Here is an 18841-nt window from a genome sequence, read left to right on the forward strand (position 1 = left end):
AGGCAGGTAAGTACATGCACCAGCTCCCCTTGCTGGATCTCCAAACTGCTTTCTAACATTGCCTGGAAGAAGGTCCAGCATAAAGAGAAACCCCAGTGCACAGGTGTTAAATGTTGTACTGGGACTGGGAGACCAGGGTTCAAATCCCTGTTCAGCTACGATGCTCATCGGGTGACCATGGGCCAGTCATTATCCAGCCTACCTCACAGGGTTCTTGAGAGAATAAATTGGGGAAAGCCATGAACACTGGGCTGAGCGCCTAGGAGGAAGAGATGAAAACCTAACTGTTAACAACAAGAACACCTCCTCCTCTCTGAGCATCAGGAGGAGAGAAAGATTAAGTGTTTTATAGCTGTGCTGTCAACATTCTGCTCTCTTTCCTTGAAGTGCTGCCACCATGCAATGTACCAGAAAATGTGCAATGCACATAGCCCGCATTTCAAGTAACAAAAGTACCAGAACACTATATCCTATTTTAATTCTTCACAGTCTTTATCTCATCATCCTTACAATGATCCATCCTGTAAAGGCACTTATGAAGTGAAGGCACTGTGAAGGCACAGATTATGGTAAACCATAATCAATGGTTTACTGTGAACAAGGTGCCTCTTGCTTCATTCTTCCCCTTGTGCAGGGCTGGTGCAACAAACCACAATCCCAGGCTTAGAGCCCTGACCAAACAAGCTACACTCCTTGGCCAGAGATCATGGGGTTTGTTGCTGGAGCTCACACTAGGGAAGTAGGGGCAATCACTGCACATTCACAGGCAAACCATTAACTATGCCTCAGTTTACAGACTAGGGAACTTAACTTCCAAATTAGATTCAGACAGCTGCCCAGTTCAGATGTCAGAGTCAAGTCACATTTTGATCATCAGAGATATGCTGTGGGCTTGAGTAGTCTCTCCAGTTTTCTGATACCATGATACCCTAAGCTGGGGAGAGAAATGAGCAGAGGAGCTGTAGCACGTTCCTGACAGCCAAGCCATGATTAGGCTGTGGTGTCCGAACCACACCAGTGTGCATGGGGGACGTGTCTGGGTCTCCTGCGTCTCACTTTTGATAGGTATAATTCCCTCCAAATCTGTTATGGGAGGACTGGTGGTACTGGCCTATTTCGAGCAGGTACCAAAAGAAACCAAGCACCTGCTGGGCAACCATTAAGCAGATCTTCGCCCTATTGTGGTGTTGCAAGAGAACATTTACTTCTAAATAATAACCACCATCACCTCAGAAAGAAGGGGAGACACATCTACACATAACCGAGTGGCTGTGGAAGCACAGTGATCTCAATGCTGAAAACCAGGAAGAGCTCAACACCTTGAGAAACAGACAGACACTCTCTGAGCAAACCGAACTAGCAAGAGCAACATCATTGAGATATGGTCAAAATATAAAGGAAAATTGATACCAGTAAATTCCCCACTAACTCCGGTGGTGGTGATAGAAGACATCCCAGTAAATTAAAAAAAGGAAATTGAAAAAGAAGCAAAAGAGAAGAAAATATTTAAAATAAAGAAATGGGTGGAGAAAATGAGAGGCAAAGAACAAATAAAAGAAGCTCTAACAGGAAGTAAAATAACTTGGTTTAACTGTATACAATTGGAGCAATGGACAAAGAAGTGGTTATGAGAAAACAAGAACTACAAAGAATATACAAAATTTTAAAAAATGATTATAAAAAGGGAAGATGAAGAAGAAAATGTAGTTATAAAAGTGGAAACCAGTGAAATTCATAAAATATTAGTAGAAATGGAGGATCAACAAGATCAGTTAAAAGAGGTGTGAGAAAAGGAGAAAACAGGGCAGGTAGTCAAAGTTGGGGGTAAATATGGGAGAAACACAATTTGAAAATGTTGTCTACAAGGATAAAAGAAAATTAGTATGTTGGTTTGGAGATGGTATTTAACACAAGTCAGATTAAATCAAATAAACAAGAAATATTCAGTGTTATGTTGGAGGGTATGCCAGGAAACCAGGACTTATGTTCACATGTGATGGTGGTGTAAATATGTACAATTTTTTGGGCAAAGGGTGTTTAAGGAGATAACAGAAATCACTGGGTCCAGAAGTAGCATGATTATCAATTTGCAATGGGGTGGAAGGTTCACAGGCTATGAAGGACTTGCTCACAAATTTATTGAAAGTTGCACAAGCTATTACAGCTAGGAAGTGGAAGGGGCAAGGTGAATATAAAATGGAAGAATGGTTTAAAGAGGTGTGAGATATAGCTATTGATAAATTAACAAGGTAAGATGGGGAATATGCAGGAGAAATGATTTTGAGGAGATAGGTAAGGTTTTTGTAGAATTTGTATTGTTAAAATGGAAAGGGGTCAAACTAGCACAAGAGGTGTTGAAATTCTGGGAGGGTCCGGGGGGAAGGAGAATGGCAGCCTGCCCTCCCTCCCTTCGAGCTCAAGAATCTAACCAATTTGACTGATTGCTGCTACAGAACTGGTTACAATGTATTTAAAATTGACACAGGAGACTGGCAAACTTTTCTTTTGGGAAGTTAACTAGAGGAAAATATCTCCTTTTAAAGTTGCGGTATTTGCGCTCCAGTTCAGGAAAATGGCGATGAACAAAGAGGGGAGTAGAAATACGACACCCGTTTCCTCCTCCTCTGCCAGCATGCTGGGTTTCGTCCTTGAACTGGCACTGAACTCTGGACTAACGGACGAACAGAGACTCACTGCCTTGAAGGTGGAACTGCTCTACAGAAAAGTCAAAGTCTTGTGTGGGGGTCTGAAATGGAACCAATTGCCCACAGAGGAGGCTTACAAAACTTTTGATACTTTGGAAGAAAGTCTTGCCAAAGAGCTGAGAGGATGGATGCAAAGATGGAGTGAAATGAATGAGCTACTTCGGAGAAGAAATTCGCTTTTTGGGGGTGGCAGCCCCAAGGCGACGTTAAGATTTCGTATATCCAGTCCCCGAGGTGTGAGCTCGGGGGCCAGGGACAGAGAATTAAGGTATTTACAAGAAGAAAAGGAATGTTACAAAGAACCGAAGAAGCTGAGAGATGATGAGATGGACACCTCTGAACTCGCGGCAAGGAGAGGTTTGGACTGTGCCTGGATCTGTGGACGCTTGGAGAGGGAAGAGATATGGAAGCTCAGTGCTGATGCCATTAGGAGAAGAATAATGGACAGAGGGGGTGTGGGGTGAAGCATTAAGTAAAACTTTAAGCAGCCTGATATGGTAAATTGAAATCGGAGGGTGAATACTGTCAACAACTTTTTGTTATATTTCTTATTTGAACATGAAAGGAGATATTTCAAGTTTTTACGTTACTAGCAGCAACCTTAAGGATAGAAGAGATAGATTAGATGTGAATGATTTGAGAAGATTTATGAGGTGGAGTATAAGCAAAGTGAATTTAAGTGGATTAAGTTTATGGATTTAGAAGATTAAATGGTGAGGTATTATTATGATGATGCATTTTTAGCAACTGTTGAAGATATAATTGAATGTAATTATACAATTGTAGTTAATGTTTTTTTTTGTAGGAGAAATGGTTATAAAATAGACTAAGGATACAAACTCGAAGGTGAAAAGGCAGGGGAAGTCAAAAGTCAAGATATGGAATTAGAAATTTTTTTTTTTTTTTTTAGAAAGATGCATTAAGAAAGCTTGACATTGTTTGTATTTGTTTTATTTGTTTTGCATTTGTTTATTGTAGGTGTGGGTGTGGGTATATGTTTGTTATAGAAAAATGCCAATAAATTCTTATAAAATAAAAAAAAAAAAAGAAATTCTGGGAGGGTGGATAGTTACAATGGAATGGTCTTGGGGTGGGGTGCTCATTTTTATTCTTAATTTATTTATTATTACTTTGTCAAAATAAAATAAAATAAATAAAAAAGAAGCAAGGTGAGACCAAATTTGCACAGGCACTCAGAACACGGTGACTTGCTAGAGGCCTTTCACAGAGCAATGACTAGCCTATAGGATAAGTGGCTATTCCTAGCAACTTAAGACAAGCTACAGTAAGACTGAGTGAAGTTCCAGTATATTCAAAGGTAAGGTCCTGATTATATGATACCTACAGTTGTGTGGGTGCTGGCACCTGGTAGTTATTTACCATGCCTTCTAAGAGGTCAAGTTGTATGCCTTACAAGGAGTTGTTTGGAAGAAGCTATGGGACAGCAGCAGTAGTGCCACTCCAGACAATGAAGAGGCCAGAGACCATCTTGGCTGTGAGTCCTGGAAGACCTGCTCCCTGCTTTGCAGGCCTTTTCCCACCTGGCCTGGGAGGGCAGGGCCCCGACTGACTCCAGCTACAAAAGCTGAGGCTGCGGAACAGAATCTTGTTTAGGTGGGGTTGTTGGGGGATTGTTGTTGTTGATGATGATGTTATTTTTTTGTATCTTTATTTTGGATCTGATGTGGAAATTGTTCAATTTGGTTGCGTACTTTTTGATGTTTCATTATTGTTCATGGCTACTTTTGTTACATCTGTAGTTACGTAAACTTTTGTATGTTGTAAGCTGCCTCGAGCATGATTTTAAATTTGAACACAGGTTTCCTCAATCCAGACTCTGGTACTGAGAGTACGCTGCAACATTTCACTGCAGACACCCACTTCTGTTCTGTAATTCTGTTCAATGGACTGTGATCCAGCAACTGTAGAATCTACCAAGGGTGCAAACGTGAAAGTTGGTGGCTCATGAGGACAGGGATTTTCAGGGGGAAATGAAAAGGAAGTGTTTCTTGTCCTTACTCATATATTTTCCCACTGCACGACACAGTGCTAAACAGCTGAGGTTTGGGGTCATTAACTTGAATTTTTTATGCCATTTAGCTAAAAATAGGATAGGCATTTCTGTGCGCTGCTCTGGTTTGAAAGAAGCGGCTTAGTCATGCTGGCCACATGACCCGGAAGCTGTACGCCGGCTCCCTCGGCCAATAAAGCGAGATGAGCGCCGCAACCCCAGAGTCGTCCGCGACTGGACCAAATAGTCAGGGGTCCCTTTACCTTTACCTAGGATAGGCCAGAAGGGTGGAAAACAGAAAAGAGGACATGTTTTCTTTTCTCTCTTGAAATGTCTCCATTATAAGAGAGGGTTTTTTTCTTTTAACCTCATAGCACACATCCTTTCAATGGTAATCCCCAGTTCTAGGACACTATAAATTGTTATGGACTCAAGCAGGCAAATAATATGTTTCCCATACATTTCCTCATTATTTTCTTTCAATTGATGCTCTCAATGCTCTGTAGGACCTGAAAGTCACTCTTAATAGGTTCTTGTCAATTCATTTCAATTTAAAAAAATTCTTTTAATTTGTGAATTAATATACTTCTATATAACCGAAAAGTTATGCAAATATGCACAACCCCCACTATTTTTGGTAGGCCCATTTTCTAAACCGATAGAAATGGGAGCACCTAAGTGTGTTATCAATACAGGAGCCAATTATTTTGGAAATGCTGTAACCTAATTTGAAAGTGGCTCGCTGCCCCACCTTACATGTTCGGATTCTCCGCTGGATAGAAAAATAAAATTATTTGTGCTTTTTCAGTGGCAAAGCGCTTGACCTCTCTACCTTAATGCGTTGTCTCCCACACCTAGGCATCCACGAAGGCTCAGCTTTCGTAAGAAACCCCCACATCTTTTAGAAATATTCTCCACTACACGCCCCTGTAAAAAGACCAGGAAGAGAATTCGATTGATGTGACCTTCCAGAGTAATTAGCTTTGCTTAACTTTCCATGTGGTAAATAACTTTCTCATTTCTTTAGTAAAAGCATCAACTCCCCCCCCCCACTCCTCCCCTGGTTGATACCCTTTTTTATCCGACCCTCAAATCCTCCTTAAACTTGTGCATTTAAATTCTGTATTACAGAAACCTGCGTTCTGTAGAATGTCTAACATCTATATGTACTTGGCCCATAATAAGCTGAATCTAGGGCAAGGTCACACAATCCCTGTGTGCTGCTCAGATTCTTCTTTGCTTGTAGCAAATTGTCATCTGAACCTACAGGCACAAATCATGATTTGACATGCCTTCATTCAACCCACATTCACGGTTGTTTGCTGCAATATACTCTTTTCCCAGTTTGCGCTTGCAAAAGACAGCCCACAGACAACTATTTTACTTAACAAAATATGAGCTGACAGGAGCCATCAGCATGACAGAAAACCATTAGCCAGCCGTGCATAGGGTCCTGTCACTGAGCCACAATAATATTATACTTGGAGAAGTTCAAAGAGCTGGCTTTCTGCACAAAAATCTGACTCGGATTGGCTCCCCATTACACAATTTGAGAACCCCTGGTATGAACAGTGTAGCTTTAAAACTCATGCCAGAAGCTCCTAAGTCATATCTGATGGCACGGATCTGACTGCTGCAATGGGAAATTTGACTACATGAGAAAATAGGGAGCTGCCTTATCCCAAATCAGATCATTGGTCCATCTAGGTCAGTACTGTCTACTCTACATGGACTGGCTGCGGCTCTCCAGGATTTCAGACAGCCCTACTTGGGGTATTTCCCAGTCCTGCTTTGAGGTGCTGAGGTCTGAACTTGGGTCCTTCTGCATGCAGGGCAGATGTTCCACCACTGAGCCAGGGTTCTTCCACTTGGAAAACACTAATGTGGCTAAGAGCCCCAAGGAACCAGAACAGATTCTTTCCACAGCAACGGTTATCACATAAAGAATAGATTTTGTGCAACTAGAAATGGACTAAAATATTTTGGTGCCTGAGGAAGGAAATCCAAATGACATCCTTACCAAATGGTTGTTTGTTTGTTTTTTTAACCCAAATATTTTACAATCTGCTGCCCTTAGAAGTACTCCAAAAAGCCCACCACCCAAAATATGCTGTCTCACCCATCCTAATGGTGCATTATTCTTGCAAGCGCCCAATGAACTAATTGCCCAGATCTGCTAAACGGGAAGTTACCACCCCTAGATCTTTCCCCAGTAAAAATATTAACAAGTTAGGGATCCATGTCTTTGTACACAGGTGAGTTCACACATCCACAAACCTATGTGCATAAAATAAGTTAGCGCAGTTTCAGTATCTGAAACCCTGGAGCTAGAAACTAGAAATTAACAATCCTATCTCTGGGGAAAGATGCAAAAGTTTACACAATTTATTACTGATCTTACACAGTGCTGTAATTACATTTTAACTAGAGAAATTGGTTCTGCACACCACTTAATTATACCTCTATGTCCCTCTGGAAATCAAACAGGTCAATGCGCTGCCAGTTGCTGCCATCCAGGGCCAGGACATTCCACGCCTGCAGTGAAAAGAGAGAAGACAGAGAAAAGAATGTAAAACATGGGAAAATATGGTGGAAATATAAAGCAAAACTTGGGTCTGATTTAAACCAGCACCAAAGCCGCTGGCCCTTAATGAGGTGCAGCTTCCAGTGGGATGCTTCTAGCAAATCCATGCATGAAAGGCCCCAACCATGCACAAATGATTTTCAGTGTGGCAACAGAACTACTGAGAGAATGCTTAAATCATTGTTTGTTCTGGCTGCCATTTCTTTCTCTTTAAAGAACCACAGACAGTTGGGTCTTCCACAATTCTGAAACATGCACACCTAGTGAATACACGCAAATGCTCAGGCTACGGTGCCATACTTTGCAGTGGATTGACATGATTGTCTGGGTCCACCTTAGTACAGGTGCTAGCACCCTCTAAAAAAACAAATTGTCTAAGTGGTACATAGGCCTACGGAGGCATGAGTAGTTGCAAAGGAGTAAGTTACTCTCCAATGCCTTAACCCTATTGGTAAAGCAGAGCAGACACCTGCCCTCCCTTCCACACCCTTAAAAGAGGTGACTGTATTGGCTGATGATGCCTTGGAATTTTCTATAGTTTCACATTAAAAAACCAAAAAGCTTTAAAGCACGTATTTTAATGACTCACATATAACAAATGGGAGTGTTATATTAAAGTAACCCTATTAACAAAAGTAAAGTTCCCTAAAAAAAATCAATAAGAGGTGTACTTACATTTTCAAAATTACTTCTTGGCACTTCGCCATGTCATATATATTATTTTGCATTACCCACTGAGGAAAGTTGGAAGAGAACAGGCAATGGAAGGGGCCATGGGAAAAGAAGAGAAGCAAAGAACTACAGAATGTGAGAGTCTTGCTGGATCAGATGGAAGGCTCACCTAATCCACATAGCTGCTGTATAGCTATAGCAGCTAATAAGACCCATGAATTTGTTTATTTTATTTTTTTAAAAAACCCAATGGCAATCATAAGATAAAGATGCATTTTGTTAATTACTGTCTTTTGACTGTCCAGCTCAGTAATTTCATTAGTGTTATGAGAGAGGAAGCCAAACATCTATCTACTCCACATCATACATAATTTTAAAAACCCAATTCGCCTCCCCAGCTGTCTTTTTTTTACCCAAATAAAAAAAAAATCCCAAGGGCATTAGTTGTTTCTTCATAAGGAAGATGCTTCAAGTCCCTGAATATTTTAGGTTTTTCTTCTCCAGTGCTACAATATTGCTTTTGAGGTGGGACAATTAGAATGAAGTACGGAAGCTTTGTAAATAGCGGCCATTTTATTTTTGGTCCCTTTCTTAAAGATTCCCAGTATGGAATTTGCTCACTCCACTGATGTTGCACATTGAGTTAACATTTCCATGGAGCTATCCACCACAAACTGAAGATCTATTTCCTGGATAGTCACAGACAGGTCAGAACCCATCAGGATTTTTTTGCCCAATGTGTAAGAATGTGCCAGTGCTTACTAATGACTGTGTGCTGGAGAAACAAGCAACAAATGTGAATTTGCATGACCCACCTTCCTCATCACAGTGATCTCAGTGGTTTAGCTACAGCTTCAGCACTCCCTAGTCCCTCCTTCAGTGTTTGAGCCTGAGCATCAGTTCCAGTCAGGCATTTAGTGACTGGGGCAAACTATGAGTTCATAATGTGTTATATATATGCAGGTTGATACTTAATTATTTTGTTAACCTATGGATTATTATAACAGGTAGGTAGCCGTGCTGGTCTGATGTAGTAAAAACAAAATAAAAAATTCCTTCCAGTAGCACCTTCGAGACCAACTAAGTTTGTTCTTGGTATGAGCTTGGTATGCACACTTCTTCACAAAGCTCATACCAAGAACAAACTTAGTTGGTCTCTAAGGTGCTACTGGAAGGAATTTTTTATTTTGTTTTGACTATGAATTATTATGTTTCCATAATAGCAGTCACATCTCCACCCAGAATTTTTATGATAAGCAGATGCACACATATCCTACAGGAGAGAGGGGAGCATTAATTGTATGCCCGACATTTTCCACAATCAAGAGACATGCCAGTATTTGCGTCTAAGAGAGGTAACAGAAAAATAATTATATCTGACATAGGTTAGGGAACTTCCCTTTTGCTATAGTGATAACCTTTTACCCCATTATTCAGTATAGGGCAGTTGGCAGAAACATATAACATCTCTTTGTGAATCTCTATCCTAGGCTATTTGAAAATCTCAAAATAGTAAAACTCCACCCAGTTAGATTTGGCTGATCGAAACTAAGACAGACCTCAGCTGGTAATGTTACAAGAAAAGAAAAGTAAAAAAAGGTGGGTGGGGTGGGGAATACAACCTGTGGGGAGGATGTGCATTCTATGTCTCTGCACTTGTACAATTAAAGCAGTATCATACCACTTTTTACAGTTATTGCTTCTCCCAAAGAACCCTGGGTAGTTTGTAAATGGTGTTGAGAGCTGATAGGATGAAAAACTCCTATTCCCTTCACAGAGCTAAAATTCCCAGAGTTCTTTGGGAAGAGGAATTGAATGTGAAACCACTATGACACCTGTAGCTCTGCGGGGGAAGAATAACAGTTTTCAGCACCCCTGACAAACAAAAGTTGCCAGGAATCTTTGAGGAAAGCAATGATTGTTTAAAGTGGTATGCTTTAAATATATAGCGCAAATGGGGCCTCTGTTGAAATATTCCTTAAAGCTGACACTTTCTTGGCTTTGGGATATGATGACAAACTGGAGGTGCCCAAGAGACAAGCAATTAAAACCTTACCAGTACTAGATTGCAAACATTCTTACCCTGGAGACCTGAGCGCAACGGCAAAGCGTGACCACATCCAGGAAGGAGAATATTCTGTTAACAAACACATACATACAAATAACTAAACATTGGAACATGCACATGGGATTCTCCTCCCAAATTGTTTAGCAACAATTGGCATATTTGGTCTTGCAGCCTGTTTCCAGTGCCTGGGCTCAGCCCTGAAAAATTTAAAGTGGAATAGGATTTAACGTTTGACCAGTCAAAAAATATGTAGCGATTTGACCGGTCAAATACCTAAAGCACTCATCTACTAGAACTGTAACAAAGATTGATTCTTGGAATAATAAACAGCAAATAATCAAATATGTGTTGTTTCTCTATTAGGGTTAATTCCTTATTATATGACAACTGGAATTAAGAGACACACTTACTAGAAACAGCAAAATCACTTTACTGTTTAAAATAATGGCAATGAATTCTATCACACTATTTCACACATTATAAATGTCTAATAGCAATATTTATGAGCTCAAACAATCCTTGTCAATACTGACACATTTTGTTTAAAATGCAGTTAAATAAAAAAAGCAAAGTAAAACTAACTAAAAAAATTAGTAGTATGAACACCACATAGCAAGAATAAAACACAGATTTTAAATGTGGTTGGGGATGAAGAGAGAGGCACAGAGATATGATGTACTCAGACCCTTGCAAGACTCTTGCCTTTATTACTGAATGGCACTAGGATGCAACTAAAATGTAGGCCGTCTTTGTGGAACACTTGATTGTATTGAGTTTTCAGCAGGCACTGCCCATCCATTTTCAAATACATCTTTGTTTAAGGGCTAGCCACTCTTAATATTGAAAGTGTAAAAATCTCAGGAAACTGAACCCATTCTGCACCTTTTCTGTGCTCCCGCAGTGTTATGGCACACAAACGGCCCTTCCTTTAATCTCTTAATACGCTATGCAGCATTTACGATACAGACCACAACTGCAACAAGTTGGTAACACTACTTCCTTTTGAATGCATTCCCTTTTCCTGGGGTTTATATCCCCTTCTTCTCTCCCTAAATGCACCTGAATACTAGAAATGTATCCTATACCCAATCCTTCAGAAAAGCTTCAACAAGTATAGTATGAAAATCGAGAAACAACAAGGATGCTCTAGTCATGAATTTAAATGCATCCGTGTGCTCTCAGGTGGTTTGTGATAGGGTTCATTTGCGTTGTACCTCCAGGGATAGGCAGATCTCTTTGGGTTAAGAAACCAATGCAAACTTTCCAAGGATATTCCAAGGACTAAAAACAGCACTGAAAGCTGCCTAAAAGCTCAGTAGGAATGCTCTTTTAGCCAAGCCAGAGCAGCTTAGAGACTCTGCAGGCATTGTTTAGTTACACACCCCAGAGCTGCAATGAACTGATGATGATGATGATGCAGCTTCTTCTTGCCAACAGTGAGGTTGGAATTCCTCAGAGCATTCCTCAGTCTGGGCTAGAACAGGATTCCACAACTCCATACTCCATGAACCTGGCAAAACCATTGTGCATTTTCATGATTCTTTTTGTGCTCTGCCTCCAAATTATTCTCTGCTCACCCTTTCTGTAAAGAGGAAAACGCTTCACATCACTAGGAAGTTAGTCAAGGGGAGGAGCAGCGATGAGAATCACAAAGATACAAAAAAGAAGATAATCATGTATTTTACTGGATCACCACCTTGATGTGAAATACATGCAAGTTTTTGATTTTCACAGACTACATCAGGATGAATGAAGTGGTTAAGAAAGGGTGAGAAGCTGTTCTAGATATTGGCTTAACCCTGGGCATGAATATTATCTAGAAGAAATGAAAGATCTTTTTACTGAGGTACAGTCACGGTCGTTTTTAATATTTATACACCAAAGAACTTGGAATCTACACACTGGGGGGGGGGCATATCCACTCCTTTGTCCCATTATCATCATCTAGACTGGGAGTACTCTACTGCATATATAGTGTGTTTCCAAACCAGAGCAGGATAGGCAAACAGAAAGTAACTCCCAGGCCCTATCCGACAGCTTTCCTCTTTCCCAGTATCCAGAAACCTCCCCACTGCCATATAGAGCAATCTTGGAGGAGGGTTAGACTTGGCAGGATGTGTGTCACGAGGTTTTAAAACTCAGCTCTCTATGAACCTTTCTTTACTTCTCACTCTTCAGAAATTTCCTCTCCATGCATTTATTTGCTTCAAAGCATGCAGGCATTATAACACAACATTGGAAGGTTTTAGGATTGTGAGAAAGAAAGCAAAGATGATGCATTTTTGTTCTGTGGATAAGTCTTCCACTGCAGTTTCTCAAATGTGAAAGTGCTTTACTGGGTGCCCACCAGAGCTCAAGAATGAGTACCAATACAAATGTTGCTAGACATTTTAATGTGAGATAAACTGTGGTTGCTAGGGAGCAGATTTTTAACAGGTGGCCAGTCAATTTTAATAATAATAATAATAATAATAATAATAATTTATTTATACCCCCGGCCACTCTGGGCGGCTTCCAACAAAATATTAAAATACAATAGTCCATCAAACATTAAAAGCTTCCCTAAACAGGGCTGCCTTCAGAGGTCTTCTAAAAGTCAGGAAGTTTATTTCCTTGACATCTGATGGGAGGGCGTTTCACAGGGTGGGTGCCACTACCAAGAAGGCTCTCTGCCTGCTTCCCTGTAACTTGGCTTCTCACAGCGAGGGAACCACCAGAAGGCCCTCGGCACTTGACTTTTAACATATTACTGCAAGCAAATATCGGGCCAGAGCAGGTTGTAAAGCCCCCAAACACAATGGTATATATTGTTTAATAAAACCTTCAAGGAGAAATTTAGTTTAAAAGTCAAATGCTAAGAATGTACCACTACCACCCCAATTACAGCCAAAAAACCCTAGATTCCCATTTGGGTAGTGGCTTCTTCTAAACCATGTTGATCTACAAAAACCACCAATAAGAGCTAATTTTGAAAGGTGAAAGCATTTACCGTATTTTTTGCCCCATAAGACGCACTTTTTTCCTCCTAAAAAGTAAGGGGAAATACCTGTGCGTCTTATGGAGCGAATGGTGGTCCCTGGAGCTGAATTGCCCAGGGGCCAAAAGCAGATTGTGCTTTTTATTTTACAAAGAGAAAAGGGAGTGTTGAAAGGACCCGCTCAGCAGCTGATCAGCAAGAGATCGGGAGAGAGATAAGAGTCCCCGGCTCCCTTTCAGCCCCGCCCTCCTTTGTTGAATGTGCTGCAGAGGGAGGTTGTTTGTTTCCCCAGGACATGTGACTGGCTGATTAGATTATCTGTCTGAAAACAGTGGAAATGGCTCCCTCTCCTTAGGATTTTTCAGAAATGTGAGTTAAACCCCATAAAAATGGGGCTTTTCCTCTTTGCTTTTCCCCCTTTGCAAAAGGAGCTTTGCTTTTCCCCCTTTGCAAAAAAAGCTGCAAAACCTTTAGCTGATCCTCAAAAAAACAAAAAAACAAAAAAAAAAACCCCTAGGGCTTTTCCCTTTGCAAAAAAAGCTGCAAAACTTTTAGCTGATTCTCAAAAAAGGCCTTTTGCCTTTGCAAAAACAGCAGCAAAACCTTTAGCTGATCCTCCAAACCCCCCCCCCCAAACCCCAGGGCTTTTCCCTTTGCAAAAAAAGCTGCAAAACTTTTAGCTGATCCTCAAAAACAAAACAAAAAACAAAACAAAACAGGGCTTTTAGAGGAGGAAAACCAGAAAAATATTTTTTCTCTTGTTTCCTCCTCTAAAAATGAGGTGCGCCCTATGGTCCGGAGCGTCCTATGGAGCGAAAAATACGGTAAGCATACCTACATTTCACTGAGATATACAGTGGTACCTTGGTTTAAGAACAGCTTACTTTATGAACAACTTGGATTAAGAACGCTGCAAATCCAGAAGCAGGTGTTTTGGTTTGTGAACTTTGCCTTGGAAGCAGAACATGTTGAGTGTGTTCCATTTGTAAATTGAGTCCCCTGCTGCTATCGGAAAGCAAGCCTTGGTTTAAGAATGCTTTGGTTTAAGAAAGGACTTCCGGAATGGATTCTATACCACTGTATAGGCAATCTGTTCTAAGAGAAAGGCCACCTCTATGTTGGCTTTGTGTGTTTGTGTGATCTCCCATCAGCAACACAAAGGCCACCTTGCCATTAGCCTGGCCATTTGCTCAGTTCTGCTTTTTAAGAGTAATACGATTTCAGTCCCTTGCATGTTTAATTAACCTCCTGACCTCTGTTGCTTAATGCCTCTACTTAAATAGCTCACTTTAGGGGAGGGTGGAATATACTACAGTAAGTAGGAGAGAGAGGGACTGATCAGCTCAGCTCCAAAGTGGCCCCAAGCCACAGTAGCGAGGGAGGAAGTACGCTTACTGATTTATAATTTCTTTTTTGTACCGCTTAATAAAAATCTCTATGCAGGTTACAATAAAAACACATTAACACAAAAAATGCAAACATTATTCTATAAATCCAGTAACAGGTAGGTAGCCGTGTTGGTCTGCTGTAGTAAAAAATAAATAAAAAATCCTTCCAGTAGCACCTTAGAGACCAAGTAAGTTTGCTCTTGGTATGAGCTTTCGTGTGCATGCACACTTCTTCAGATATCTATAATATTTTATTATTCTATAAAATCCTAAATGGAAAGAACCATCTTAACTTCATACTAGACACCCGACAGTTTCAAGTGGTTTTTCCGTTAGTTGACACTGGGGCTTTTATTGTATTGGGTAATTGTTTTATTATAGTTATATGGTATTTAAACTTTTAGCATATTATTTAGCCTTATTCACTGTGTATGTATTGGAGTTTTATATTGGAGTCTTATTTCTTAAGTTTTCAAGACCAACGATTAGTACAACTGAATTTGTGGTTGTTGTTGATTATCTGAGGAGGATAATTTAGTGTTGCACTTCTGAGTTTACATGCTATCCAACAACATGTTGTCACTACAATTACTTCTACAGCTACTATGGGTAACATATATCATCCACCGGTATCATTAAGGTGAAATTATGTACTAGGCTGATTATGCTTATTCCATGAGGATACATGTCACCAGAGAGGTTTACAGTATATAGAAAATTTACATGTTGCATGAGGGACCTGGATGTAATTGTTAGGATGACACCAGCCATGCCTTTGAAGCAGCTGGGAAGGGAGAAGAGTTCAGGGATTTTATTTTTTAAAATGATTTTGTTGTGTTGTCTTTGTTTCTCAATTTGATGTACTGTGGTATTTTATGCATTGTGAGATGGTTATTTTTATTGATTATACTTTAGTAATTATTCAATTGAATTGCTAAGAGTGAATTTTTGTTTAATTATTATTTGCTGGTATTTTGAGAGTTTTACTGTGTACTATTATATTCTAATGTATTATTGCATATTACTTTATTTGATATTTTTATTGTAAAGTCAAGTTTTTATCATGACTTTTTTGTATTGGATCAGATTATTATAAGGTGTATGATTGTTGCTGTATACTTGGTTGTTGCAAAACCACCTTGTGCATTAATATTGAAAGGTGGTCTACAAATTAAAAGTGAAGTGGAATGAAATGAAATGAAATGAAGGCAATGTGTAAACCAGGTATTACTGTTAGCTAAATACTACAGTTAAATGGGAAGGCCTTTTTTAAAAGGCTTCTGAGTCTAACGTTTGGGGCACTGTAGCAGTTGTAGGAATTGTTGCTGAGCAACTACCGGTAGATGTGTCTCAACCTGCTGTGTTCCAGACCACAGCTTCAAGAGACGTATATGAAGGTGAAAGTTGAGGTAAGAACTTACTCTTTCTCTCCAATGGCTCTAGATGTAAAGAGTAATCTTTTTGTCCTTACCCACGGGTAGAATCCAAAGGGGGAGAAAAGCAAATGTTGCACCCCAACTATCACTGGCTGATGAAGGGACTTATTTTATTGGACAAGCATTTTCTAGTCCTAATTTTGTATATTTAAAGGAGGGGGAAAAATAATTTCTGGGATTGCTAGCCAAACCACAAAGAGCTGCAGAAAGGTTCCATAAAGCCTTGGTGTGTGCAAATACTTGCCCCTTCAAAATGAGCAATTTTACATAACTACAGCAACCCAGTAAACGGAAGCAACAAATCCCTCAAAAATAAAGAACATATTAACTGAAACTAAAAATGGAAAAATCAAAAACACCCCTGCCTGGAATTCAAAGAAATCAATGGGCTTTCCCAGTTTCCTGTTCTGATTATTACACCTCCTTATATCCTGCACTGGAGACTGAATGCTCTCCAAAATTCCTGTCAGTTTTGAAAACTGCTTCTTGGGCACTGCAGGAAGCCACAATAGAACAAACAGAGCCCAAGGGACAACTATACAGGCAGAAGCTCTTCATAGGGTGCATTGGATCATACATTTGAAACCAAGAGCACTGAACTTTCTAGCAATGACAACATATTGCTGTAAATCTTTGTGTGAGAATGGGCGGTGACGAATTTTGAATGCTATTTTTTTGAAACAAACAGTCTTAGTGAGTGAATGGGCAGTAAAATGGTAAATGAAATTCAGTGTAAACAAGTGTAAAGTGATGCATGTAGGGGCAAAAAAATGATAATCATCTTAATGTGACATATCTACAGTCATGTGGGATGTTGAACTGGTGGTGACTGACAAGGAATGAGACCTTGGGGTAGTAGTGGATAGCTCAATGAACATGTTGTCCCACTGTGTGGCACCTCTTAAGCATGAGCCTAGCCTTTCCTTGGACTCACCTGTTTTAATAGCACTGCTATATATTCACTTTTGCTCACCACACTGACAAATGGGAATGACTCCCTCTTCTTTCTCCAATGCAAACATAGCTTCCCAGCCATCTCCAAAAACAAAACCAATCCCCCAGAGATACAATCAGGTTGAGATTAAACAACAAATACTTAAGCAACAAAAGAAAAAACTAGCCTTTAAGGCCGAGGGCAAACAGACACAAAAATAGGATTTCCTTGAAAACTGGAGCAGTCACCAACCCCTCTTGTCCCTCTAACTGGGAATTCCAATTCCTCAGACCATATGCGAAACAGTCAGCCAAACAATTAAACAAACACCCATAATTAAAATCTTCTGAAATGGCTATACACTAAATATGGAGATAGTCCTCCATATGAAGAAAAAAATGAATAATTTGCCCAAACAGATAAACCATTATTTTCCAAGTGAGCAAATTACCAAACCCACCCAAACTGCCCTGTTACTGATAGGTATGTGAAGGAAGGCAAAAATTAATTGAGGGCTACATTATTGCAATTTTCCACAAGGCTAGATTAAACAAAAAGCTTTCTCACAAGAATAAGAAGTGACAAAAATAATCATTATAGAAAAGTGCTGCATGGCTTGAAGAAGTGCCTATGGTAAGGGAGCAGGAACCATTGCAACATGATCTCTTACGAAGGGATGGATGCCACTGTTCAGGTCTAAGCGCTGGCCTACATTTAATGGACTGACAACACAGTTGTCCTCTAGTTCTCAGGTGTGCTGGAAAGCAAACAGGTTCCAGATCCGTTTGAATACTAGCACCATAACTCATCAAATGTTATGATATTGTGTTTCCTTCTTTACCACTGCACATTTATGTGGCTGCCATCTGTGTTGAGTGTGTGTGTGTGTGTAGTGTACAAAAGAGTTAGAGCGAGAAAAAACAAACAGTGTTGGCATGGTACTCCTATCCCCTATTTTCCTCCCTTGTGTTGCCAGAGCATGATGAAGTGGCAGCAGAAAGGGCAAACAAAACTCCAGTGTCAGACACAATGTAGTGCAAAGTCATCATGATTAGAAGCCAACCTGTTGTCCACACTACTGCAACTCAATGGGAGAAAAATAATGCTTTTCACTCAACACCCCCGTACATGAGACGTCAGGACATTCTTTGGAATGAAGGAATGAGGGAACAAGAACTTACACAGCAGGGCTGTATGAAAACACACCAGCCTTTGTCTGACAGAAACTGATGCCCATTTATAAGCCTGTCCCCTTGATAAGACTCCCTTTCAAAGGCTGCCCTGCCAATGTGCATTAATGAATTTTCGCAGTATGCATAACAGAAATTTTCCAGTTCTCAAAACTCTTGCTTATAGTTTAACTTTTTATAAACTCGATCCTCCTCGTTTGTTCCCAAGAGCAAAGTTTGGCAGAACCCTGAATGCAGAACTCAGCTTCTCAGGAGGAATTCCAGAAAGATAGCCATATTAATCTGCTGTTAAATAAATAAATAAGAAGTGGCTTGCAATACCTCTAAAATTAATCATTTTATTGTGGCAAAGCTTTCATAAGCAACAGCTTGCTTCTATACACATTCCTTAGATGTAAAGAGGTCTCCGGGCTTATCTACATTTTGCCTTTAAGGGAAGCATCATTCCATGGCAACTCTATGTAATCTCGAGTATGCAGCTTTCCCTAATAAGTCTGCCAACTGCATGACGGATTTATATGAGAGCTAGACTACAGCAGAGTAGTGGACTTTGATTTGGGTTCAAGTATCTGCTCTCCGTGTATGCAGCCTTCTAGAGTTGCGAGGATAAAACAGGATAACTCATGTACTGATTATTTCTAAGGAGTCAGTTATACTCCTGAATATCTGAATTCTCTGATTGTAAAGAAATCCAATGAACATTTTTCAGGAGGATTCTAAAACACATTAAGTTAACAACTAAAATTTAACCACACAATTAGGCTATGAAGGATACAATCGGGTTAGTCTCAATTGTCCCTACCTTCCCCAACTGCAAGCAAATGGCTTGCTAGTGTGAAAACGCAGGTAACTGTTGACCCTATGGCCATACCCAAG

The 18841-nt window shown here is 40.1% G+C and overlaps 1 protein-coding gene across 2 annotated transcripts in view; it reads right to left on the reverse strand.

Annotated features, from left to right (window-relative positions):
* Positions 1-18841, reverse strand: part of FBXL20 (F-box and leucine rich repeat protein 20) — a 61649-nt gene that overhangs the window by 13267 nt on the left and 29541 nt on the right. For both annotated transcript variants that reach the window (XM_033170901.1, XM_033170902.1), the window contains 3 exons: positions 10055-10109; positions 7177-7251; positions 5549-5643 (listed from right to left, as the gene is read on the reverse strand). In XM_033170901.1, the coding sequence (XP_033026792.1) occupies positions 5549-5643; positions 7177-7251; positions 10055-10109 (225 nt within the window). The remainder of the gene's footprint in view (positions 1-5548; positions 5644-7176; positions 7252-10054; positions 10110-18841) is intronic.

This window comes from Lacerta agilis, chromosome 14 (assembly GCF_009819535.1).
Source record: "Lacerta agilis isolate rLacAgi1 chromosome 14, rLacAgi1.pri, whole genome shotgun sequence".
Classification (NCBI taxonomy): Eukaryota; Metazoa; Chordata; class Lepidosauria; order Squamata; family Lacertidae; genus Lacerta; species Lacerta agilis.